The sequence below is a fragment of the Chamaea fasciata genome, unplaced genomic scaffold (genome assembly GCF_029207755.1).
Source record: "Chamaea fasciata isolate MVZ Bird 193981 ecotype frontalis unplaced genomic scaffold, bChaFas1.0.hap1 SCAF_7, whole genome shotgun sequence".
Classification (NCBI taxonomy): Eukaryota; Metazoa; Chordata; class Aves; order Passeriformes; family Sylviidae; genus Chamaea; species Chamaea fasciata.
The window spans coordinates 12,403,558-12,430,775 of record NW_027094092.1 but is presented as its reverse complement, the minus strand read 5'-3'; the positions used below and the strand labels follow the sequence as shown (position 1 = coordinate 12,430,775).

Sequence of the window (27,218 nt, the reverse complement as noted above, 5' to 3'; positions counted from 1 at the left end):
TGAAAATCCCCTCCCCTTTAAATACTTCTCAGATGCTATAGTAATACAAGTAAGAGTAATAACAGTTCCAGACCTTAACAAGCAGCACTCTGGTCTTTGGTGGCTACTTCTGTTCAACCTACACTTCTTCATACAAAGTTTTCCTTGTTCCCCCTCCTGCTCTCAGACTAAACATAACTGCTGACATTCCCCCTGCTGAAAAATGAAGTGGCTTGGACTTAAACCCTTCAAACCTGTGATGAACCTCTGAAACATTCCACAGTTAATTCCCACTAAAAAAATCACCTGCCTGAAAGTCACTGAGTTAAAATAGCCTTCAAGGCAGCCCTTCGTAGACAAGAGGAGTGAAAACACTTTGCACGGCACTTGAAATCACACAGGAAGGCTAAATTATTAAAAGGAAATCTGAAAAAACATAGATGAGAAAACACAAGGACAAAGTGAACTTAGATCCACATTTTTAAAAATTTAATTCACCCAAATAGATTTCTCAACACCAAATAGTGAACATTTATATTTTTCTAGTTCCAAAATTCCCCCAGACAGCCAAATAGGAAAGTTCAGAGGAACTGAGACATTCAAGGTACATTACCAGTGAAATTCCTACACGTCAAAACTACACCAAGCACTGTTAAAAACTGAATATTGAGTGTACAAAATTTTGAATATTGAGTGTACAAAATTTCTGCTCAAATTCTGAGCAGTTGCTCAGAATAGGCTGCTTGGAGTAGCAAAAATTAGAAGACACTGAAGTGGAGGAGCCAGGGGGAGCCAATGCTGCAGGCGAATTTTCTCTAAGCTCTTCAGGGACAAATCTTCCCTTCCCCTTGGCCAGGCTGTAGTGGGAGCTCAGCTCCTTGGGCCACTCCCACCAGCAGTGACAACACAGCCACGTTGGCCTGAAAACATGTCCATACTGCTGCCAAGAAAATACAAGAGCAGCAATTGGAAGGAATGATTTGGTCTAGGATGAGTCACTGGACATCATCTCCTCTGGGGCGCTACAGGCAGGAATGCTGATGCTCACAGCTCGTGTCCTCATCCCCACTTACTGCCAGTCCCTGCTGGCCCTGTCCATCCTGTGCACAGCTTCCTCCAGCACAAGGACATGAACTGCAACAAACAGACCTGATTTGCAGGTATTATTTACAAAGCACCTGAACACCCTTCACCTTTAAGTGAAATTGTACCAAAACACAGTGTACAAGTTCACCTTAGGCAGGCACGCTGCATTTGCATCAACATCACAATTCACAGGCATTAAGGGTCAGGCCCACACATCCCCTGAAAAACAGCACCATGATAAGTGACATGAACAGCCCAGCTCTGCTCACATAACTTCAAGTTTAGCTTAGTTTTGTTTTGAGTCTTTTTTTCTCTTCTCAAAACCCTTGACATTGTTTTCTAGCTATATCAATACTTGGATAAATAAAAACAGGCAACTTTTTCAAAGTGATATTGAGTATATCACCCTATAATAGCCATTAATTTCATAATTTGTACATGTTTAGATTTTAAAAATTAAATGCAGAGTATTTTTAATATAACCAAACACAGGGCACAACAATTCCCTGAGGGTTTCCACATCTCCCTCAATGTCAGGAGCTGTTTAATGTATCTCCATAAAAGTGGAAGTCCTGAAACTTTCTTTTACATTTTCACAGCAGACAAAGATCACCTTCATTTCACAAATCCTACAAATGTTCTCCAAAGGAGAAGAGTTAGAAATGAGAGAGGCAAGAGCATTCAAATAGAAAAAAAATGCAAGAAAATAGATATAAAAGAAAAAGCTGGGGAGGCACTTTCATTGAAAATGACCATGAAGATTAGAAGATGCACCAGGAAAAGGACCATTGCATCTCATGCTTGGAACATCAGTCTGTGCTAGAGACAGTAAGTCCCTGGCATGTGGCAAAGTTTCAGCAATGATGAGAGCACATTTCAGACACAGCACAGTGTTATATTTTGCAATTCATGTTGGCTGCATTTTTCTTTTGTAAATTAACATAATTTGGCTCTTTTAACACTCCTCTTACTTTTCCTTCATTTAATGATTTTTCCAGAAGTGCTTAAAATCAAGGGTGTTCTGAACACTAAATTATACCTGGCATATAAAGACTCAAATTCCTATAAATAGATGAATATCCCATTTTCTGGAATTCTAATCAGCTTCTACTTTTTATTTCACCTCTATTAGATGGTAATCTCAAGAGCATTTTTACAACTGCTGAATATTCATCTCTGCTTTTTCCTTTCAAGAAAATCTATTGATTAACTGATTTGGTACATCAAAGCAAAGGTCCCATGTTAAAAAACAATAACGTGGGGATAAAAGTACTGAAGTTTATACCTTAAATTTAGGAAGATGACAGAATTTCAACAGCAAATCTCAGTCTGAGAGATGAATATAAAGCTCTGCACCTCATTGACTCTACACTGGTGTTTAACAGTGCCATGCATCTAATCCTAATCTTATCCTAATCTTTCTAGGGAAATCCACCTCCAGATTTTTATCCACTTCATGTTTGCAGACCTACATTTTCCCAGGATGAGAAACAGTTTTTATGTTAAATAGCTGCTCTGACTCAGGGCTGTCAAGAAGGTCCCAGCTGGATAGGTTGGATACCTAGAGAAGGCAGAGAGGATGGAGCTCTGTGTATATCAGCACTCCAGCCTCCAGAGCTTTGTCTCCCACACACCAGTGTAGCCACGTCAGGGAGCTGAGCAGCACCAACTCAGGGCTGAAGGCAGCACTGGGAGCCCTGTCCCATGCTCAGTTGTCAAAGCATGCACTCACCTTTTCAGCTGCAAGTCCATGAAAACGAGAAATAAGCCAAGAGTTGCTCTTTGTTCATAGCTGTGTTCCTACAAGAACTTATATTAAAATCAAACAGACAAAAAGCTCTCACACAACACGCACCTAAAATAACCTTACTTCAGCTGTGCCTTGGCAAAAGGCCTAGGCAGCAACAAGATTTTTCCCTTCAGCTAGCAAACAGACCCCATTTTCCTTTTTCCAGGGCCCACATCCGTATAATCAGCTATAGTTTGGGTATCAGCATTTATAGGTTTCATATGGTCACCATTTATAAGCAAACCACTTCCTCAGTGCAGACACAGTTAGTATATTTTCTCATTTTCATTTGGCAGAATAGCTGTGGACTGTGAGAGAAAGTAAGGGGAAACTGTAAGGGACAGAAATCAGATCTCAAAAAAATCAAAGTGTGCTTCTTGAGACACAACAGATCAAATGTGCAAAAATCACTGCATACAGGGTTTCAAGATCACTTTCTGCCTTCCTTTTCTCAGTGGAGCTACTGCAGCCACTCAGACCTTCTGGTGGGATTTCATGTATAATTGCAAGCATTGTGTGTAGAGGGACTAAAGCAGCTACATCACTATCTTCACTACTACTAAATGCAATCTCTAGCACATCTACACCCTGGTGTAGCAAGTCCTGGCAGCTAGCTAACAGCAGCAGCCAAGGAAACCAAAGTTTCCAGCTCACATTAGGTATTCTATCTTCATTTTCTTCTGCTAGAAAGAAAAAAAAAAATGCTTAGAAACAAACCAAAACTAAAGCTTCTTTCAACAGGCAAGTGGTAAAATTGTCATTTCGGTGCTATCTTTGAAACAGGATCTCCAGAATCCAATACACAAACTCTTCAGCCTCCAAGGTAAAGACTGACATTAAATACCACAGCTTGAAAAGAAAATAGAAGCACAGCCCTCAGCCTGACCTGGAGTTACTCCTGCAGGCTCCCAGGAGCTGGCTTCTGCCTCTAACAGTTTACACATCAATGTGTTGAACTGGTGCTTATAAAGACACAAGTTCAAAAAAACAAGAGTACACATTTCAGTCTGTCAGTGCTCTGGCAGGGGCTGACGTCAACCCTTTCAATCTGCCTGATCCATCACACAACATCAAAATGATTTTTTGTGACACAGAATAAATAGGGCTTTTTAAAGAAAACAATCAGCCACTCAGCCTGAAACACCTTACCTGGCCTGTAACAAACAGGAGCCAGAAAAAAAAGGAAATACCAAAAGGTCAGTCCACTGTTGGTGCAATCAACTCCCAACTCTCTTGCACTTGGGCTGAAAAGGCATGCTCAAATGCTACCCAGTGTATGCCTGGCAGGGCAGTTTCTATATATGAACAAAGTTCATGTTTGAAAATTACTCAGATCGTGGTCTTTGAGAACAAATTGATCTAGTTTTCATTATTCATGCACTTGTCTCTCAACAGGTTGGCTTTCCCAATTACAATGCCTGGGAAAGTGTATAACCCAGCCAGCCACAAAGACTTCCACACAGTATTTTCTACTCTTTTTTTTTTTTCCTCTGATTACAGTAAAGTTCTTGTGTAGATGTTTTCAATCTGTTTAATCTGCTGGTGGTATTCCAGTTGTCTTTCAAAGACAGCTAATTATCAACAGGCCCTTTCATTGTAGTGAACAAGTCTTCAAATATTTTTTCCTCCACATGCCAGAAGATCTCATGAAGCAGATTCTGAAGAACAAAAAGCCTCAAGAGATCAGATCAGATTCAAAGGATCCGATTTTCAAATTAAGAAGTATCACAAAAAAAAAAAACAAAAAAAAAAACAAAAAAAAAAAAAAAAAAAAAAAAACAAAAAAAAACAAAACACAGAAATATTATCCAAATTTGACAAACACTCATTTTCAGGGTGAAATGTGGATTCCAGAATAAACAAAGTTCACATCTGACATAGGAACTAAGAAACTAATATTCTGAAGTAAAAGAATGTTTTAATATAGATTCATTATGAATATAAAACCTACAGCAAATAAACATCTTGTGTTTTACTGGAGGACAGCACGGATATCAACAAGAGGTAGCAATCACGGAGCAGTGTCATGTTATACCAGCTGAAAATATGACTCACTCCCCTTGCTATAGGGAATTAGAATCTAAAAATAATATGTTGCAGCCCATTATTTTAATGTAAGTTTACAGCTATTCTACTCTCTCTGAAATTTTTTTACACTCTGCCCTGAAGTAGGCAATGAACTAGAATTAAGCACATAGAAGGCAGCAAACTGCAGGGAAAATGCAGCATCTCTGGGTACCACTGCCCCAGACAGAAAACTCAGTGTACTCAAACTACACTTCTTTTCCCTTGTGCACTGATTTTATTTTGCAGCATTGGACCACTAAGGGAAAATGAAAAGCTGCTTTACTGTAGGATCAGCACAGCCTAAGAGTGTATGATCCAGAAGGATAAAATTTAGTAATTAATTCTTAATAAATATTAACAATTTTTCAATACCAAGTTAGTTTAAAAAATGTTTTCACTATTTCACTAGTTATATGATGAACAATTTTAAAATCAACGTTTGAAAAGATGTCATAAAGCAGAAAAGCCTTTAGCTGCTCTTACAAAAATTTTTCAACTTTATCCATAACCCTTAGGAACCATTTACTGTGAGCTGAGTACAAAAAACTTTGATTGCACAAAATGTCTGAATTAAATTAACTAAAAAAAAAAAAAAAGAAATTAATTACTATCATAATTAAAATAATCTGACTTAAGGAAAACAAAAAACAGATATTCTTATCACTGTGAATGAAGGCAATGCTCATTTCCAGTCAAAGACTGAGATTTTTATTTGGGTGTTCACTTCACCCTGTAATGGTTACGAGTGCATTTAAGTGCATGAAAGTTAAAAAGTAATGATATGAACCAAAAGGTGAAAAAGAAAAAAATCCCTTTCTTTTAAACGATAAGCTATTCCTGCAAATTATATGACTAAAGAAATGCTCATATTAGGGCTTGAAAGTATTTTTCAAAACTATAAATTGCAAACAGCAAAGAAGGTAGCTCACTAATGCAATGTAGATGGAAAGTTCAATTTGTTTTATACAGCATAGCAGCACATCTTAGTACTTAGACATGACATTTACTTTTCTGTCTTTTAATCCATCCAAATAAACAAGCAGACATTTATCCCACAAGGCACTTTTTCAAGCTCTGTAGGACTGTTGAGTGCATTCATGCCTGCTGCAGGCCTGCAGGGCAGGAAATGCTTTAGCCCTGCAGAGATACTTTACACTCATACTGCATTGAGTGCAACAACTTGTCCTGAGGGGAAAAAAACACAAAAAATCAAAAAAAAACCCACTTTTTCTAAAAACCCACACACATATTGGCCAAGACATTGCTACATCTTCCCCATGCTCCCCCTCCAGTAACCTGAACAAACTAACAGATCTACCGTCAAAGAATTGCTCCGAGAGACATTTACCATCATTGAATAATAGACTCAGCAGGAAGGGCGTGGATGGTGCACAGTTCTACTTATTTCACAGTTCCTGTGAATATTGACCTACCTGCAAATTTAGATACCACCATAGATTCGGATAATAAACCCAAGTCTTGACCAGCAGTTGGCAGAATACTGAAAGCGTAACTCCTTTTTCTTCCACTGGAACAAGGAGTGAAAGCTGAGATCACGTTTCATTACTAAAATGGAATATTTGGGATAGAAATGAAAGGGCAAATTCATCCCTTTGAAAAAACCTTTGCAACCTCAAAATGATAGTCAGGTTTGTGACTGAGGCTAGTAGTATCATATTTTTGGGGACTGCTTATTTGGTATGCTTCTGTAATTACAAGTTTAAATGTATCCAGCTGGAGGAACAGCAGTAATAGCTTTCATTTCCAAAAATCTGCATTTAAAGACTTTTTCTATTAAGTAAAATTCTTTATGAAATCACATCCTCTGTGTTTTCTTGCTTAGCCGAGTTTTCAGTATTGGAAACTGCTGGAGTCCATCTACTTCAGGCAGATTCATTAACTGGGCAGACAGAGAACCTACAGCTGGAACATACAACTTATGCACTGAAAAACTGCTGTATTCTCCCTGCTTTCAAGCCAAAAGAGACCCTCAATCAATGTGCAAAAATCTGTTTTGGAAGAACAACAGGAAACCTGCAAGCTAGAGTAGTCCAAACTGGGCAAGTACAGTCCAGGTCCTGCTACCTGAATCATGAGATCTTTCCCAGCTTTGTTTCAGCTTTCTCCCCATCAGCCAAAAGAAACATACGCTGTTCTATGCTGAAAAGTCATTTAATTCAGCTAGCTTTGGCAAACAACTAACACCTCTTGAAAAATGCATTGCATTCGTTATTTGCCATCCAGTCTCCCAATTCCTTCTTCAATAATATACAAAAACAGCATGAAGAAACTTCACAAAAGAGAAAGGCATCATTACCAGACAGACACAAAGGTGTGTAATGCAATCATGAAACATAAGCAGAATCAAACTCAACAGCACTCATTTTGTAGAGGAACTAATCCATCATTTATGATGGTTTGCTGTTAAGTGTGAGTTCTTACAGCTCAGATAAGCTGAGCTCAGCTGAGCTGTTGCTAGATGTGCTTCATCTTTGCCTCCACACTAAGTGCAAACACAGCTCTCAAAATCACTTTTTTTTTTTTTTTTGGCAGGCCAGAAACCAACTACACCTCAGTGATGGTTCACTTGACAAGCCTGCAATTTTTCCTAGGGACAGCCTCAAAATTCTACAAGAGGTGTATTTTTAATCAGTATTAATTTTGTGGGGCTTATTGATTGATCTTTTTTTTATACTCTTTAAACATGTTTGCATATCTAATAGGAAGAAAATGTAGACTCTTAAATATTATTAAACCAAACAAATTCTTTCAAGCTCTTAAACAGGCAGAAACTGCCAATAGAGAAAGAGTATAACTCTGTTACAGAATTTAAGGAAAAGCTGCAAATCCAAAGAAGTTCTTGCTATAACTTATACTGCTTAATGGGCAAAGATATTTCAGTCCTGCCAGGATCCCAATCCAGCAAACTACTTAAGGGTGCTCATATGAAACAAAATGAAAAATCTCACATGTTTAAAACCTGACACCTGCTGAAACGCTTTGCTACATTAGGGCCAGCAACCTCAGCACTTCTCAGAAAGCTGCTTGTGAATCTCCACTGAAATCTTTTGTGTTGTCCTTTGGCACTTGCCTTTAACACTGCCAAACACCCCATGGCTGGTGCATGTGCCACGTCTGGCTTGTCTCAGCACAGCTGCTGTTCCACCACTTAGATGCTTGGAGCACCAATGGTTTCTAAGACTTGGACACAACTCTAGAAGATATTCAAGAGAAATCTGGTACAGAAACTCTCAGTACAGCAACACTGAGCAAAACACACCCTTCATGCAAGAGCTTAGAGTCAGAACATTGTGTTAATGCCTCACAGGGGATGGCTGCACTGCCCACCTACCTTGAAATCTACATGGAAGCTGTTGCCCCTGGTAGTTCATTTGGAAGTGACACACTTCCCATGACAGATGTGGTGCTCCTGCTCAGAGCACCAGTCCCTTTCTGTCCCTGGTTCTTGTGCAGCCCAGTGAGTCACTCACACCCTGATTCTGAAAAATGCACGTCCAGCCAGAAAGATACAGAGCATGTGCTTAAAGCCAAATAATTTCATTAAGGTTTAAACATGTTCTTTGTCAAATAAAGCGAGTTTCTGCCTTGTAGAAAAAAACCACATTGCTCTTCACATTCCTTGCTTTGCATTATTTCTTTGTCTTCCAATAACCTCAAGCAATCTAGCTCTTGCTTGCCAGATTTGATAGTGACACAGGACACGCTCAAAAACCTGTATTTTCTAGACTAGATGTGGACCCATCAAGTTCAAAAACTTAATAGCTCTGAGAAAAAAAAAATCAGTCTATTTTATCCTCTACTGTGTGAACATAACTCTCAGTTAAAGACCATTAGGGTAAATTGAATAACTCTAAAATGTGAAAATTTGGCCAACACATTTTTTTAGACAAATTAAATTCACACAGATTGTAGCTGGCAATCTATTTCCAATGACAAAGTAAGAGACACAGCAATGTGTTGTGCAGATCTTCACAGATTTCATACTAGAAACAAAATGCAGAGCCACCAAGTCTTTAGACGTGTGTCTCAATGAAGAAACAGTACCAAAAATGTGTAGTTGTAGGCAAAGGGTGATCTTGCAAAAGAAAACATGGATTCACATAGAAAAAGCTGCAGAAGTGGAAAGGATCTTGTGAATAACAAGTTAAACAAGGAAGAATGAACTTACAACTCAAGCTCAGATAAAAATTAGCTTATCACTTAGAAAAAAAGAAAAAGAAAAGAGAACAAGGATGAAAAAAATAAAGGCTTCTTTTGTATATAAGCAAGTTTTTTTCACTCTTTACCAATATCCTAAAGCATCTGTGCACATCCTTTCCTGTTCTGGTAAAAAGAGGTGGTGCAATGGGTTACATATCTGTGGGAAAAGACAGTTGCCAAACACATGAGCACTGTGTCAGCACACTGTGGGGGTGACACAGCATGGTGGCTCACAACCATCTGCAATTTAATCAGTCAGCCCCTGCTCCCCTATACAGAAACTACTGGCACAAATGGGTATTTTGAATATCAAAATTGAATACTTACACTGTGATTTGAAAGCCAGGTTTCTAGGAAAAAAAAATATGGTATGATGTAAGATTGTATCCCCTCCTTTTAAATAAAATAAAAAGAAAAAAACAATATTTATTGAGCAAACCTAGCAACTTCTTGTCAGCACAAGCACTTCCATTCATCACCAAAGTTTTGTTGGACCAGGGAAAACTCCTTTGAAACTGCAGTCACCTCTTCAACACTCCCAGGGATGGCAACTCCACTCATTCCAAATGCTTGGCCTTTTCCATGAAGAAATTCTCCTGATGTCCAACCTCCCTTGCTGCAGCCTAAGGCCATTCCATCCCATCCTGTCACTGGTTGCTGAGGGAAGAGGCCGACCCCACATCTCTTCTCAGGCGGTTGGAAAGAGCAATAAGGACCACCCTGAGCCTCCTCTTCTCCAGCTCCCTCAGCCATTTCCTCACAGGACTTGTGCTCCAGATCACTCACCAGCTCTGATGCCCACATGCACAGAACTGAATCTATTTTCACTCATAGTTAAATTTCTACTAGACTTTTCATCGTTTTGTGATTAATTTCTCTAACTGGTCATCCACTGTATTTTTATAAATACGTTAAGAAACCACTGTGCATTTAACCACCTCCCATGTAAACGTATCATTAACTGCACAAATTAAAACGCAGAGCAAATCTCTCTTTTCAAAGTGTTGTCAGCTTCCAGGGCAATGATCAAATGGACAACGTTTAAAATATAAATTAAAAATTTTTTCTCCAATAAAATCCAGCAGATGCATGGAGAACCAGCACTATCCAGACCACCACTGAGACTAAACACAAAGTCAGCTTTTACAAGCCCTGTATGAGTGGCTGCTTTATGTGATTTATTACAGCAGAAGCCACATAAAACTGTGTGTGGTCTTTGGGAGAGAAGGCCTTGGGCAGTGATGCTGCAGCAGGAAGGGGTTGCAACCTCCCTTCTACCAGAGAGCAAAGCCATGGAACAGACCAGGACAAGCACACAACACTAGACAGGCCTGTCCTGAACTCCAAAGAACTTTGAGGAGGAGACAAGACTTCCTATATCAAACGAGGTGCTAAACAATGATGTCAGCCAGGCTTTAGGATTTTATTTCCCTGGGTTTTTTAATCTCTTCTTCACCAAATCAGCACTATATTGTTCAACAATAAACGCAACTGATTCCACTCTCTATGCAGAATGAAGCATTTCCCAGCTGTCGCAAAGTCATGAAAGAGCAAAAAAGAAAAACTAAAGTATTTAGCCATCCTAGTACATTAAACTATCAAAGCATTTGAACATGGTTACACTAACATTAAAGAAAAATAAACTAACAGTGATCTTGTTCTACTTTTGCATAATAAACAATCGCATACTTTTAAAAAGATACTCATTAAAAAGTTCACTTGGCAGATTAACTCTACAAGAATAGAAAGCTGTCATACTCAAAGGCTGTAGCATAGTTCTCCCCCACAGCTCCTGGAAAAGGAGAGATTGACATAACTTCTCAACAGCCTTAGTTAATACATTGGCAAAAGGCAGAAGAATTTATATGCCTCTTGTGAAAGGTTTTGTTAAAATTGCATCTATTTTTGCAGCAGATCTTATGAATCCAAATCCCTCTGCAAATATCCCTCAGTTTCCAGAGCACTGAAGCCATCAGGAACCCAGCTCATCTGAGATCAATGACGAAATCCCTGCCTTCCCACATGCTCTGTGTCATATGCAGATTGCATATTGCCTGAAAAAATAAATAGCAAACCGCTGGCAAAAAGGCAAGGTAGGGATTTATTCTTTCTTTGCTTGTAGGTACCACATATTTGAGCTTGAACTCAAAAAATTCCAGGAAGCCAAAGAGCAAATCAGAACAAACAAATCAAGCACAACACAGTTTTCCCAGGTTTGCCACAGCCAATCTGCTCTTTTAGCAGTTCCAATAGGAAGTGCTCTCCTTGCACATTGGTTTTAAAGTGTCAGACACCATTGCCTACTTAGAAACACCTTTTGGTCCTTCTTGTCTCCTGGATCATGTTCTCAAGTGTGCCTAAGGCTAAATGAGACTTTGGGTATTCACTAGTTTATTTTTCCTACAATCTATCCCATATTTCCCTTTCCTAGATATACGTTTTAATCACTTGAGAATTAATAGTTTCAAATCTTCCTAGGAAAAGGCACTACAAGTATGTGCTGTGAACTAACTTCTCATCAGACATTTATGAAAACCTGACTCCACAAGGACACTTATCACAGGAGACCCCAAAATGCATTTCCCTACACTCACCACACCACAGTATGGGATGTGCCACAGCCATTTCCTCCTCCTGAGGATGCACATAATTGTGGCATCTGAGATAATGCTGCAAGCGTGGAGAAATGCTAACTTTTGAAATGGAAAAATGATAGTTTGTACAGTAATTGCAGGCTATCATAAATGCCAGAGGTACTTAACTGCTAGACAGAACAAAGGCTGGCCCCAGTTTGAGGCAGTTAAACTCCACAGCAATCAAAATAAAAATAAAAAGTACTTTTTGTTTTTTACTGGAAATTCTAAAGCAGCTCAGCCTCAGTAAATTAGAGGTTGAGCCAGCCAAACTACAAGTCTCCCCTCCATGAAGACCCTGGCCTGGGGCCTTTGGGCTTTCTGGGAAGGAAAGGAAGAAAAAAATAAATAAATAAAAGAGGAACATCCACCAACTTGAAATATTCTTTCCAAAACTACCAGCCATCAGGCAGGTCAAAGGGAGGCAGGCACTGCAGAGTCAGGCATTGCTTTGCAGAGGCCTGGAACCATGACAGACTTTGTCTGGTATTTCAGATATGATCTCATCTCCACCCATGGGCACTTTGTTTATGGAATCAAATCCATAACAAGTAATGAACGTATTGATTTGGCACATAAAGTTGCACTTCATTATTTATCCACATTCTAGAGTTACATTTACTTATATCTAGCATATGCAAGAACTAATAAAACCATTGAGACTGTACAGCCTGAAAGTTCACATAACACTTTTACAACACTGTGATAGGCCAGTTCCCTCCTTCAAGAAACTCCCTCTTTAGCAAGATGATTCAATTTTTGCCTCCCCATCTCCTTTTCTTCAAACCAATTACCCCGTGTCCATTCCTTCAATTTATCTTGGAGGTACCTAGGCTGTGAGAGGGGAGAGAGAGAAGGAAAAAAAAATTAAAAAATTAAATTGAAAAAATCTTTATAAATCTTGAACTTATTTTTAGAAAAAAAAAAAACACCTTGAGGCAGTGTGAAAAACTCTGTGTATTACCCTTTCATAGGAACTTTTCTCCCCAGCCTAGTTCACAGCTATTATTATTAAAGAGTTCTAGTTCCTTGCTCTTTTCCCCTTCTCCTCTCCTTTCTGACACACTGTATTCACTTTTGAAAGGAATTGGGAATTTTGATCCCTTTCCATACCTGGTGTGTTAGCTGCTACAGAGGCCTCTCATTAGTACGTTACATAAATGGTACTTGAAACCATAATGGTGCAAAACAATTTTCTAAAGGAACAATTTATTCATGTGATAAGAAGTGCCTCACTTGTTTTCCATACAAATATATCTGATGAATTTAGTTTTTCTATTTTGAAAGTCCATTAAACTGTACTCTGCCTTTGACAAAAGGGTACAGAGACTCACGATATTATACAAAATTTGTGTTTGGTTTAAAATAAGTTTTATTTACTATTATTTTGTGATATAGTTTGCTGTGCTCAGGTTTTGAGAATAACAAGTAAAATTCTGCTGAAAATAAAAAAATATAATGAGACTTCCTATCTGGGTCCAAAAACATGGAAGTTTTAAAGAGAAAAGCCGAAATCATCTCAAGCTATTAAATGTAAGAGCTGTCAATTAGGATCATAAAGGCAGAAACCATGAAGAGGGACTCAAGGCATAGGGAACCTGAATAAATCTAAAACTATTCTTCTGTCTGTCCTTGAGGCATGCTTGCCAGCTTCTGCACAGAAATAACTCCAAATCTACCACCAGGTGCTTGTGAAATAACCTCAACTCTAGGAAAATGCACACCTCATTTTGATGGCATGTTTATCCATGGAAATCACCGAGGAACCATGACAAAGAAAAGAATACTCTTCAACCCAATGGCATTATCTGGATCACATCTTGCCACCAAGTCATTTTTCCTGTGAGTGTGGGGTTTTAGTGGGAGATGGAAGCATGAGCTTCAGCACTGCTCTTGACTACTGCACAGCAGGTACCCACATCCTCACTAAAAGTTGTAATTCAAAAGAGACAAGAATAGTGTTCACCCTATGCAGTTTATGAGGAGGATCATTTTTGGAAAGCGATTTATAGGATCCTGAAGTCCTACTGTTCCTTTCACCTCTAGAACAAGGCTTTTGGTGTTTGTTTTTTTTTTTTTTTTTTGTCTTAAAATAAATCCCTATAGACAATTGAATGAAGATACTTCATAAAGAAATTAAATTTCTCTCTCATCTATTAGCGCAGTAACAAAACACAATCCTTAGCACCCAGAGAGCAGCTTTCCACCTTTGACTTTAATTTGGACAAGGACCTGTGCCGTAACCAGAACATTTCTGTCAATCTTCATCAAACCTCACCTTGGTTATTACCATGCCCAAAGCAGCATAAAAATTAAGGTGGTGGTTTGACTTCCACTCACCACCATGATGGGAGTATGGAGGATCCAGAAGCATTAGAAATTAAAATTTTCAATCTGAAAGAAATGCAGCACCTCTGTCCTCCCTGGGGGCCTTGCCCAGTTTTTGTTTAAAAAAAAAAAATCCAGAAGTGGCACATTCATTACTGTGATCAAACTGTTGTACTTTATTAGCAACACTAACAGGTGAGCAAAGGACTTCATAGTAGTCCTGATAATTTGCAACATTTCCTCTCTCTGTTTCCACATCTGCACAAAGTCTTCTCCATGACACTCAGGCCAAGACAATGAGTATTGTGGTCCCATTCCCACCCTTCAATCCAACAAGACACTCACCAGCACTACAGTTTACTCTTACATCATTTTGGACCTGTGTGTAGCACCCAGGCCTCTTTCATCATTGGCCTTCCTGCAACGTGTGCTGAGTCCTGCAGGCTACTACAATAATAATTGTATAAATGACAGCTTTTGCTGGAGATTAACAGACCCAACAGGAGGTAATCTCTGCTGTACACAGCTGTTCCAAAGGTCTCAATGGGAAGCTGTATTCTGTTTTGGATCAACATACAGCGAGAGCTTGGGGATCATTTTAGAGACAGAAAAGGAGATCTGGGGGGCTTCAAAGAAAAAAGGGATGTAGAGGACAGATTTATACACTCAGAAGAATACTAGTTCCAAATTACTTACTAAGGAATTTACATCATCTGCTTTTTGACTGAAACAGGCTTTCACAGGTGTTGGCTGTATTAATCCTAACACACACTTGGGAACACGTTTTCCACTCACACAGTAGTTTTGAGCCAAGCTTCTTTTTTCATACTCCATTCCCCCTAAAAATAAACCCAGCTAGCATGTACACCTATTTCTAATTGAGCAGGAAAAAAATAATTATTTAACTAGTCACCCCACCTTCCAAAGAATAAAAAAAACAACTGCTACATGGGAATCAAGGCAAATATTCATGCCTAGTTTTGATAAGAGTCACTCATTACAAGCTCAGTTGCAGTTTGTAAATGCAGAGCTAGGTTAGCACATACAGTACATAATCAATTTTCTCTCCAAATCCTGCATTTTACAGGCAGTTAATTGCCTCTCCGTTTGTAGAGGGAAAAAAATAGCAGTAAAAGCTTAGGGGACACTTTACCAGGAAGCATATTTAAGATTTATCCCGGCTTCAAACACATTACTAATTTCAAAATGACACTGGGTTTAAAAAGCAGTGATTTAGATTTCCTCACCAAATCACCCATTGTTGACTGTCTGGCCAGCTGAGGCTTGGTTTTGTTTCTTTTCTTATTGTAACTCATTTCCCAAGAGCTTGACTCCTTTGCACAGGTGGTGCCTCTGGAGCAGGGCACTCAGGACCATCACACTCAGTGATTGCTATGGATTCCTATTTACAGCATTTTTTTGAGGAATACAGTTAGGAAAGGGAAATGCAGTCCTAAAGTTACTAAACCAGTTAATCCTTAACATATGGAAGAGAGTTTTCTGGCCAGGAAAGCTTTCTCACAACTGGCTTGTAGAGAGGCTAGTGTAAATGATGAGAGTAAGGTGGTGTTCCAGCCAAAAATAATGAGAACATTTAAAATGAGACAATTTGAGGATGCTGATGTTTTAAATCTGCTCCTCCAAGGTGTTTTTATAACATCCAAGATTATACAGCCTTAAATCCACATTTGGATCACAAGTTACTAAAAAGAATATCTATATATTTTATTAATTCATGCATGCAGAATACAAATAGTAAAATCCCTACATCTGGGACAGGGAAAAGTTCTGCAATAGGTAGGCTCACTATGAAAAATGTGATATATCACTTCAAAATGGGCTTCTGGTTCTAGGATAGAAACTGTCACTTAGACAGGCTCTAAGTAATATAAAGTTCAGAAGGAAGTCTGAGTCCATAAACCACAATTTGATTAAACATCAACAAGTGTTCTGTGGCCCAGTTTCAGTACTCTCAGAGCATACTGAATTAACTGTCTTCAGAGTCTTGTCCCTACACAAGGAAACATTTCACTTTCCTAATTAGCAACTGTACTCACATCCTCGGGGAAGGACATAGACCGAGTTTTATCAAAGATAAAAGGTCTAAACTATCTTTTGAATTGTGTGTTGCCTATTTTCCAACCATAACAGCAAGGAACTACACCGAGTCTACAAATTAATTCCCTTACATGTTGAGATCTAACCATAAAAGAACCTCTCTTGTTTTTCTAGGTTTACATCCAAGTAGCACATGCTGAAAGACATGTGTTGCTTACACATTTTTCTGGCCAATTATCTGTTATTGGTCCCATATATAAGTTTGTATAGACATATACTTATATACATACTTTCATTTAAGACAAATTCAATCCTAGATCTCCTGAAAATGACGCTATCCTTTGTATATATATACACACAAAGTTTTGGTTCATTATCCAGCACCGCTTCCCACCTGGGCAGTGCCCTGAACAGACAATGATTCCGTGGGCTCCAGTTCCACTCACTTGAAAAGCCACAAACTTCAGCTGTTGTTGAGAAAGTCAATTATTCAAAGCTGTGTGGCTTAATGATTACTGAGACTTTATTTAAGGTGCAGAATTGCTGTGGCCAGAAGTTTTGGGGAAAGGGGAAGGTCTAAAGATTAGGTAGTCCCCTTTTGTAGCTGGTTGAAGTGGACCAAGGGTGGCCAAAAAAAAATTAACCACTATTAAATATCAAATTCACCCCTCTCTGCAAGTCACAGCCTTAGGAACACATCCAAGAAAAAAGCCAACACAAAATCTGAACAAACAAAGCCAGAACCCTCTCTTTGCAGTTTGCTTATTGCAGAGCAGGGTCAAGCACAGATTTGAAGTTTTTAAGGCATTTCCCCATACATGGGAAGACACAGAGAAGACAGATGTATATTTGTCATACATACAGAGTTTCAAAGCTCACTCAGGCTGAGGGCATATTGGATACTTAACTAGATTTAAATATCCTGAAATCATTCTCAGATACCTATTTCAGTTACTGAAAACACTTAGTTTAGAGTATAAATTAGGGTGCTAATGAAGAAAGGTTTTGGCCCGAAGCCTCCAGCCTATGCAGATCATGAGACAAGGACAAAATAAATGCCCAGAGGAACAAAGACACAAGTTGCCCTCCCCACTTCTGCAGCCAGGAAGGAGAAAGGATCATCTCCAGGGTAAAGCTTGGGCAGCCTCCTGTAACATGGACTAAGCAGCTTGCTGTCCCTTAGCCCCGGTTGGCAAAGGAACAGCGGTGACAGAAGTTTGAACAGTCCCTGGGAGGTTGCCCACAGGGAGAGGAGAGCCCGTGGGATAACAACACTGTGACAAAGGCTCTGAGCTGCCCTGAGGAGCATGGCCTCACCTTTCCTGAGGAGAGGGGCTGGCTTCACAGAGCTCAGCTGCAGAGCCAGTGGGCAATGCTTCATCTTCATCTGACTCCACACACAGCCCCTCTTTTCTGCTTCAAAATCCCCACCACAGGGTCAAATCCCCAGAAGCAGCCATACTCACACAACTTCCAGGTTCATGGAAAAAGACCATGTCCTTCCTCCCACGTGCCAGAGCTGCCACTTGCTTTTCCTGTCTCGAGGTGCTCTCCAGTGGTGGTCAGTCAGTGACATACACTGAGTTCACATTTGTCAGGCATCATTTAAAACCTGTGCTCCACAAGCTGCTGAATTCAGACCCCAGCTACCGGGTGAAAGGCACAAAAATACAGTGCTCCCCTTCACTCCCACTCTCAAATACTTCCCATGCTTAGTGGTGCAAATATAACCCACCTGTGCAAGCTGGTGGAGAGGCACAGGTTGTGCTTGTCAGCACCAAAGAGCAGTAGAAGGGGAGCAATAAATAAACAGCTGTGACAGAAAATCTGTCCTGCTTGTAATCAAGTCAATGGCAAAACTCCCAAGAAGCAGTGTTGCACCCTGCATCGGCAGCCAAGAGCTCAGTATAACAATCTTACTTTTCCTGTGTCTTCCTGTGCAGCTTTCTAAAGGAAAGAAATTCCCAGTGTGTTCCTCACACGGAGCATCCCTTATCTTCTGACTGGAAACACAAGAAAACTCGTGTCCAGATCCTGTGCCTCTGATCGCATTTCAGCACAGCTGATAAATAAAGAAAAGCCTTACATGGCAGGCAGTCTTCATTCAAGACACTTAAATCTGCAGCTTCAAATCCGCTTTATGCACTTTCAGCCACGTCAAAGTAAAAACACTTTCTCCTAGGGAAAAAAAAAACCCCAAGGATGGTAGAAAAAGCCTCTGGGTTCTCCTGGCCCATTTAACAAATGGAACGCTTACTTTCTGTTTGGTGTAAAGTGACAGCTGGCTTATTAGAACTGACACTGATCCTCCGGAGAGGATTTCAGGGAGCCAGTCACACAGGTGAAGGTCAACACGGCAAAGGAATTAAATGAAGAGAGGAAGGAAGCCACTTCCTCCTAAGGACAGAAATTAGCTAACAGAAAAGCAATTACTAAAGCGGCCCTCACTGGCTGGAAACACACTACTTGCAATGGGTTTTGTTCAGCAGAAATGCTTCCCAGACACTTTTTGAATGTAATTTTTTATGCTTTGTCACCAGCTCGGTGTGCTGCAGTCAGGACCCCAGAGCAGTTCCCACCTGCAGCAAGGACTCAGCCTGCACAGCATCGAAAGCAGCACCTGAAATACCCTTACTTATCAATCATATATCACTTCTGACATATGTGAAAAGCACCATTAGCATGGGAGGACGTATTTCAGAGTGGATAAGACAACAGACACAGCCATACTGGCTGAGTGAGTTTTAGCTCCTGCGCCAGGCACTCACAGCTGGAGGCAGAGCCGCATGAGTTCCTCTGGCTCCCTCAGCAGACCTTCAGCAGGCTAGAGGAATAAAGGCTTTAGCCAAGGGATGATCAGCTTTTTCCAAGGTTTGTTCAGCATTCCTGCTTTTGCCTCTCTGGGTCTGGCCCTGGAAATGACCTCCCTGCAGCACCAGGACCTTGGCAGCTGCTGCCCCACAGCAAAACCTGGAGAAGGAAGATTTCATCCTCACGAGAGGAGACACAGGGCTGGTGAGAGAGGGTGTACCTTGTGCATGGCTATGGAAAGAAACGGGGATTTAAACCCTGGCCAGAGCCAGAATTCATGCCTCAGACAAGGTGCACTGTCTTCTTGTGTGCAAACCCCTAACAGGAGGCAGAGCCCATGCTGCCCAGATGGTCTGATTTTTATTCCTTTTTGTGTTTGCTCTGCTGAAATTACAACAGTGAAACGTTTTCACTGACCCTGCTCCTCTGCCCAGAGTAGGGCAGCATATCTGTGTCCCAGCTAATGCTCTCAGTCACATCAAGGGTGCTGCTCCCCAGGGTCCTGACCTGGGCAGCCTGGCATGGACAATGCAGGACAGCTCTCAGCCACCTGGGAATGTGCTCCAGCTCAAAGCCAGGCTTGACTTTTGTTTGAAAATTCTTGAACCAGGCCAAGACCAAATTACTTTGTTGTGTGCTATCCCTTGGGAGTCCCCACAGCCAGTGGGTTTGTTACACCTTTCACAATTTAAGAGAGCAGCAGAAAATGCAAGGTCCATCCTCAGCCAGCGCAGCCCCCTCTGGAAAACTCTTATTCTGAATATTTCAATTCACTTCCAGAACTGGTTTTAACTCCTTCTGAACCAAGAACACAAAAAGCATCAGAACCCTCAGTGACCCACCACCATTTTGGGTTTCCCTAATAATTCTAGAAGTCAGCGAGTTCAGGGTTGCAGGGAGAGATTGAATTAATCTGACAGATACCAGAACCTCTGGTACCTTCAATCTCATCCCTCTCCAGGCATGCTTGTATGATACAAGTTCACAGATTTTATTATTACTTCATGCAGATATAACTTACTTAAAATTATGAGGGCTTTTCCCAGCCAGAGACAAATTAATAGGGCTCTACTGACTACACTGGGACTCTGCCAGAGTGAAGAGTCTGGGGATGTGAGGGTATAAAAAAAGCATCTATTCCCTAGAAGTATCTTTTCCCTGGTCTCTGTTAGATCTGAAAAAAAAAAAAAATTCTCAGTAACTCTGAATTACTGCAGTTTTGATAATTTGGAATTCTGGTATCAGAAATTTTCATGTGAAGCTCCATGTGACAGATCTCAGGACCACCAAAACAAGATTTTTGTCCCTTGAGCTAACTGAGGATGAAGGTGCAAAAATAAGCATGTTTGAGGAACAAGTTTGATTCCACAGGTTTTTCCTATATGACAGGAGAGCTGGGCAAGTTTAAATTCACAAAATGTTCTAAATTTCATAGATGACTTAAAGTGACACAGAGCAGGTGTATTATCCCAATACATCTCAACTTTCCCAGCAAAATATGAGTCAGAAATCCAACTGTCCAATTCTCAGTCCTCATGGGAGCAACTGGTTTTCAAGGAGAGTCAGAAATATGCAAAGGAAGGCAGGATCTGAGAAGTTTGGCTTAGCCCTAAATTTTTGCAGAGTCCCAGTGATCTACTCCAGTTTCAATCAATAGTTTTAACTCTGAGGCTCTGGATAATATCCTAATCAAGCACATCTCCATGGAAGACCCCAAGGAATAGTTATAGGTAATCAAATACATTCCTTGGCTCTACACAATCTCTATGAAATACCACTTGCATACTATTCACAGCTAATGTAGAGCACCCACTCAAATGAACTTTGGAGGCAGAAATTAACTAATAGCTAGCTCTAATCTCTTTTAAAGGTCACAAGCTTGCTAAAATGTTTTCAAGCATGAGCCTACCCAAAAGGTGTGGATCTCTCTCCTTCTGCTGGGATCAGAGCACAGGGTGCTTTCCCTCCCTGAGGAGCTTCACACGCAGAAGTTCAGGTCTTCCTAGAGCTTTGTCTTTGGAATCTGAAGTCTGTGGAATGATTGTCTTTGACCAGACCATCTGCCCCCTGCTACCTCCCACCCCATGGAGCTCTGCAGATGGAGGCTTGGAGTCCAGGAAGCACAGGGGCCTTGGCAGGGAAAGAATTGAGCCGCTGGACTTGTAACTAAGCACAATCCATTTACAAACCCAATTAGAAAAGTTATGGTTAATCCCCACTTGGGAGGGAGGCAGGCAGGCAGGAGCAAAGAAGAAATCTTGTTTGAGAGATAAGAACAGCAGTATCAAATCCCAGCTGAAGTTCTTCCCTTTGTGCTTAGCTGAAGTTACTCCACTGGGTGCTCTCTGCAGCTCTCCCAAACAAATCCAGCTTTCATCTCATGGCCTACATCACCCAATGAGACTCTTCCAGTAACCAGGAAGAGGGCACAGGTACATCCTCTGAATTTCCTTTTGGACAGCACTGCTGCCTCTGACACTCTGAGAGACTCCTGAAAAGGGCTAAGACATCCCTTACACCCCAAAATATTTTCATAAGGACCAGAGCCATGTGCTTTATGGCTCATTAAGACCAGGTAGCTACCTGGGGAGATGACTGAAGAATGAAGAATGGAGTTAATTGGGCCAGGTACACAGGAGGCAAAAGAAATTTGGCAGGCTGTCACTCGTGCCACTCTAGCTGATTATCCTGGTAGTAAACCTTGCACTCTGAGACCACGTTTGCTTTCCAGGCCCACGAAAATATGCGCTTCCTCCTGTGTTCATTAAGTCGGTGTGGGGACTGGTACACAACTCCTGCAGGAGAAATAAAAAGAGCTTTCCATGGCTGTGCCATCCTGTGTGTGCCTTTCCAGCAACCTGCTTCAAAAGCCCACTTTGTTTCCTCTTTGATCACCAGAGCTTTCTGCCAGAAATGACATATTAAGTATTTGGCATTCAAGAAAATAAATAAAAAAGGTCAATGGGTAAAAAACATGTTCACACACAGAATGGCAGCAATCAAGAAACCAGGAGCAATGTCAGTGCCCTTTGGGGAAAAAAAAATAAAAAATCACACAGGCCAAAGGATGACTGCCAAAAAATACTAATTTCTTTTATTAGACAGTGCATGTCTTAACCCCATTTTCCTTAATGCGTTAATACACATTTTACCTCATATGACACTGATGAAAATTTAAAGCCACCTCAAAGAGTGCAAGGGCATATAAAAGAAGCAAAGAAACATTTGTATTTCCTCTTTGCCAAAGGGGAGAAAACAAACTTTTGTTTGTTACAGATAGTAAAATGCTAAAAATGCATAATCTATTTTTCAATCTTCAAAGTATTCTCCCTACATACAGCCATGTAGACCTACCAAACCCATATTTCATTTTAGTCTTTTTACACATGCAGCCAAATTTCAACATCCAATACAGTGTACATTGTTCTTGGTGAGATTTTCAGGAAACAAATTAAAAATCAAATTGTCCAAGGACTGGAATCCTGTAATATAAAGCTGAAAACATTTCTGAAGTAAATATTATATTCTTGTCTCAACCATCTCCAGTGAGATCCACCATACAAATTTACCCATAGGCATAGGTTTCTGGAATATCAAAGCCCAGATAGGTAGGGTTTTTTACATAATATTATTACAATAAAAGTAGATTTGATGTTATTCTAGTATCAATCAGCCTTGACTTTAAACTATGTGGTTCATTTAGTTAAAGAGTGGTAGCAGAGAAAAAGCAGGGAACAAAAAGGTTTCCATGAAAAAGGCCCTGTTTTAGGCAGAATCTGGTTACATCTGTCTTTACACTGCCAACACGCTTCCCCACCCTACCTGGACACAAACCACTTTAAACAAAAACCACAGATATATCATTACAGCTTTTTTTTTCAGTCTGTCTGTAGAAACTGCCACATGTGCAACTGTGAAAAAGTACCTAGCCTAGTAAGAGCTTTCCCTTTCCAAGAGGAAATATTTGCTTCAGCGTATTCCAGGTTCCTAAGTACAGAAAAATATTCCTAAAGGCTGAGCTATGTTTGCTTTCCACAAACATCAGATAAGACCATTCACATACAATGAAGGTATGGCTCAAAATAAACTGGCAACACAAAAATGTATGCGGACATACAGAAACACAAACCCTGAACAGCAGAAGAAATCACTAAAAAAAAAAGCTGTGTTATCACACAAACATTCACCTCGTTTCTTACGTTCAAAGCATATGAAAGTTCCAGTCCAAGATGCACTGACAGAAAGAGTTGCTTAGCTGCCTAAACTTTACATTTAACACCCTCACTTCCTTTGCAAAGTGCCTGCATGGGTTTAATCTCACAGACACCTCAGAAGACCATGCACAAATATTATCACCCAACAGTCATTACCATCAGTCCTCATTTTCTTGCTGTACATACCAAAAAATACCCTTTTTCTGCTTTTCCAGCTGGAACAGCCAATTACCTGCTGTGCTGTAAGCTCCCATCCACATTCCCCAGGAAACGGATAACGTGCCGTGCAGCACAGTGAGGAGAGCTCACTCCGATGCAAAAGAATTCCCAACTTACTCAAGTAAAGCCTCTCCACTGCATTCCCAGGCTGAGCTGTGTGTTGACTGCATTTATTCACCACAGAAAGACTACACTTCACAGTTATGACCCTGGCAAATACTGAACACTTAAATAATTCTGCTTTTCCTTATCTGCACAAAGGAGTTTTATTCCTCTACCACAGCTGTACACAAAAGAATAGAGTGCCATTTCAACCCAAAACTCTCTGAAGTTACTACTTACCAGCTTGTGATTATATATTCAGCAAGCCCGAAGAGCTGAAAAGATTTTGTTGCAGGAGACAAAAGTTACAAAAAAGCAGGCAGAGTTAACAAAAATGAAGGGAAACTAGCATGAATCCTCTCTTCATTCATCTACTTAAATGTTCCTGAAGACTAAAAAGGACCTTAAAGAAAGCGCTCTCAGCAAAGACTACATCCTCTTGTCAGTCAAACCCTGCATAGTTTCAGCTAGGCATCCGTCCAAAAAGACATGGAATTATTCTATTTTTGTCTCCCAATGCAAGTGGAAACATTTTTACAGATTTGTGGTGAGGATTTCAATTCTTGTAGTGGTCAGCTAGTAGAGGAATGTAATTAAAGACCCTGATAAATGTAAGGTAGTCCAGAAAGGAGGAATGGGATAAATCTGGAGATAAATACCAATTCCATTACAATACAAACACATTAAAAACTTTCAATGAAGTTAAAAATCCAGATGTGGTTTACTGGAAGAAAGTTGTAAAAACCTTTTCTTTTAAAAGAGAATTGTTGTCAGTAAGGGGACACCAACAAAGTTTCAACAAATATAGGCTGATATTTTTAAATTAAATAATTTTAGTTTAAAAAAATAATGAAATTATGCAGAGCAGAAAAGTTTGGCTTACCACCCATGTTATGTCTGGTACGTTACTGGTTTTACACAACACAGGTGTTTCCTTAGAAGTACTTCACATGTTGTCTGTTGCTGCCTTACAAAATAAATCTTCTAAACTTCTGGCTTTTTAAAGTAGGAAAATACTTTGGAAATTATGTTTGGCTTCTACCGCATTTAATTTTTGTTCCTATTCTATCAGTAAGAAAGCATGGCCATTTCCCCTGTACATTCCATCTTGAAAGCTGACTCTGAAACTCAGTGTACCTCATTACTGATCCGTGGAGCTCTTCAGACATGAGACTTTCCTCAGAAGAGAAGCTTGTAGTTCAATTCCCCAAAACTCTGTCATCATTGAAGAGGATGAACTTTTGTCCTTACTGCTTTCTCCTCTGCTCCAACTTCCTCATCCACTGGGCCTTTCACAGTGGCTGCTATTCTGCTCTCATCCATCCTCCCCTGATATGCTCCATTGCTGCCCTTCTCCATTATGCACTGATTTTTGGGAGGCCCTGTCTCCATGTCCTGCTCAGCCTCAGTCTTAGGGCATCTCCAGCCACTGCTACCTGCAGGGCTACCTTACACACTGGTCCTAAAGCTGAAAAAAAAAAAGCTCCCTCCTGATTTAGTCCAAAAAGTGAGTTGGTCCTGGCTGTCATCATCCCTCAGGTCAAAGCCTTCATCCACACACACTAGAAGACACGAGAGAACTATAATTTGGAGGGTTGAAAGGAACAAACAATACATATTTTATCAGAGGAGAAAAGAAGCACTTGTTCCTGGTTCCCTGTTCTCAGGTTCTTAACTCCCCTGTTGCTTTTTTGCTTGGATTTTTACATTCCCTTAAAGTGCAAATGTCCTTTGTGTAGGAATTTTCTCACACTACATTTTGAATTAGTTTCTGGAGTAGCAGGATCCAGTCTTTCCATACTGCAAAGCAAACAAGAAATAAGCTCTTTCTTTAACAACTTGCTAGTTATTATCTTCTTCCTCAAATCACAGCTCTTCTGAGCTGCAGCTTTGGACTAACTGTAGAGATTTGTTTTAGATTGCTACCCACACATCACTAGAAATGACAGTGGGCTAGGACTAAGCTAAAGCTTCAGCAGGATAAGGAACTTGCTTCCCTTTGAAACATCTCAAGCACATTACAGTGCAGGTTTCTCCAGCCAGGAACATGACATGCTATCATTCCATTCTTGAATTCTTCTGTTTGAGAGTGGGACAAGAAAACGTGAAGGGGAGGAGCACAAGCTAGAGCACAAAGGTGCAGAAGAAGGGCAAAACGAGCTCTAAATGCCCTAATTCAGTTCTGCTTGGATTATATCTGGGAAGGCAGGATTGTCTCTATTAAACTTGTCAGCCTTTTTCTTGTTGACATAGGAATTGAATTTCTCCATTTAATCCTTTCCTACAGGATACCTGGAAATCCTTCACTGGTGATACGTAGAAGAGCCACAGGAGTACCCAGGAAACCACAACCTTTCTTCAGTTTCATTTTTACCTCAGACTTTAGGAATAAGCACAGCTTCATCCATTCTATGTCCTACAAGCCTGCCCACATCTGCTCTGGCACCTACAGATGGACTATTCCCAGTCCTCTTCTTCCAAGATTCCATCTGACACCAGCCTTTAGTTTGATCCCTCGCCACCCGCTCCCACAGTAAAACTGTGGCTGTTTTTGCAGCTTGCTCCTTCCTGGGCAGCCTTTCTCTCCAGCCCCCTGTGATTGTGCTGGGCACAGCAATCCAGTCCTTGCACCCACAGCAGCTCCACTTGCACATCCTGGGAAGAGGACAGTGCCTCCCTACCGGTGCCAGCACAGAGGGTTTGATTTTAATTCTGCTTGCCCCAGTGTGATGCTGGTCATCTAGAGGATGAATGGTGCTTTTAAGGTGAGGAAAATACTATAATTTAGTAAATTTGCAAAAGACCTGCGGAATCATGTGCTCAGAGCAGCTTCTAAGTAATGAAAGACTTGTGGTGACACAACCTAGGAAGCAAGGCTCTGAAACCTTGTGTTTCTCACAGCAGAGAAGGGCTGCCAGCATTCCCATGCCTTCTCTCTGCAGTGGACAACCCAGACACCTGGCACTGATGCAGATGACTGCTTAGCTCCACCACCAGCACCTTATGTTGAATACAATTCCCAATCATTCTGATATCCAAAATACAGAAAAATCATCAAGGCTTTGCATTGTTAATGTCTAATTAACATCACATTTCTTGCTGGCTGGCCACCAGCCACTATTACACCAGTCTGACATTGACTTTTAAAATGGAGATGTTTTATGACACTGATTGCTTAACTGTCTTGTTCTAAAATTGCCTGGTCTCCAAAATCCATCCATTTTAAAGAGTTCCTGAGAGGCAAAAAGCACTGGATTAAGATTACTGTTCCGTTATTGGTCAGAGTGTTAATTTCCTTCCTGTGATACCAGGCTGCTTATCATCTCTGACAACACACTTAATTGCTGTTACAACCCGCACAGCTTTTTCATAGGTGCTGTCAAGATTATTTTAATTGAAATAATATCTATTCAGAGGTTAATGAAAATAGAGAAAAAAAAAAAATCCAGCAGGAATTTGTTATTTGCCACACTTCATTCCCCAGGATTCATGGAGACCAAGTGGGACAAGGAAAACACCCCTGCATGGCTTCCACAAAGATATGGCTCCATCTCCCTCAGTTTGCCAGGCACATCCAGCACAGATCTTTCCACAGGGAAACCATCAAAGTCCTTGCTACTCTCCTCAGAAATACCAATGACCATGGGGCATGTAAAATCTCCTTCATTAAGTCAAATGCTACTTTGATAACACCGTAGACATAACCTGGGG

General features: G+C 40.4%; 1 protein-coding gene across 16 annotated transcripts in view; it reads right to left on the bottom strand.

Annotated features, from left to right (window-relative positions):
* Positions 1-27,218, bottom strand: part of INSC (INSC spindle orientation adaptor protein) — a 136,519-nt gene that overhangs the window by 100,104 nt on the left and 9,197 nt on the right. For 4 of the 16 annotated variants that reach the window (XM_066187602.1, XM_066187596.1, XM_066187600.1 and 1 more), the window contains exons 2-3: positions 18,082-18,164; positions 17,628-17,740 (exon numbers count right to left, since the gene is read on the bottom strand). The exons of 6 other annotated variants lie outside the window; for them this stretch is intronic. Coding sequence is in view for 6 of the 10 variants with exons in the window: in XM_066187596.1 (XP_066043693.1) it covers positions 17,628-17,737 (110 nt within the window). In the remaining 4 variants the exon portion in view is untranslated. Of the gene's footprint in view, positions 1-17,627; positions 17,809-18,081; positions 18,165-18,247; positions 18,340-21,555; positions 21,623-27,218 lie in introns of those variants that run through there. 6 more of the 16 variants (XM_066187601.1, XM_066187609.1, XM_066187597.1 and 3 more) reach the window with 5 other exon arrangements.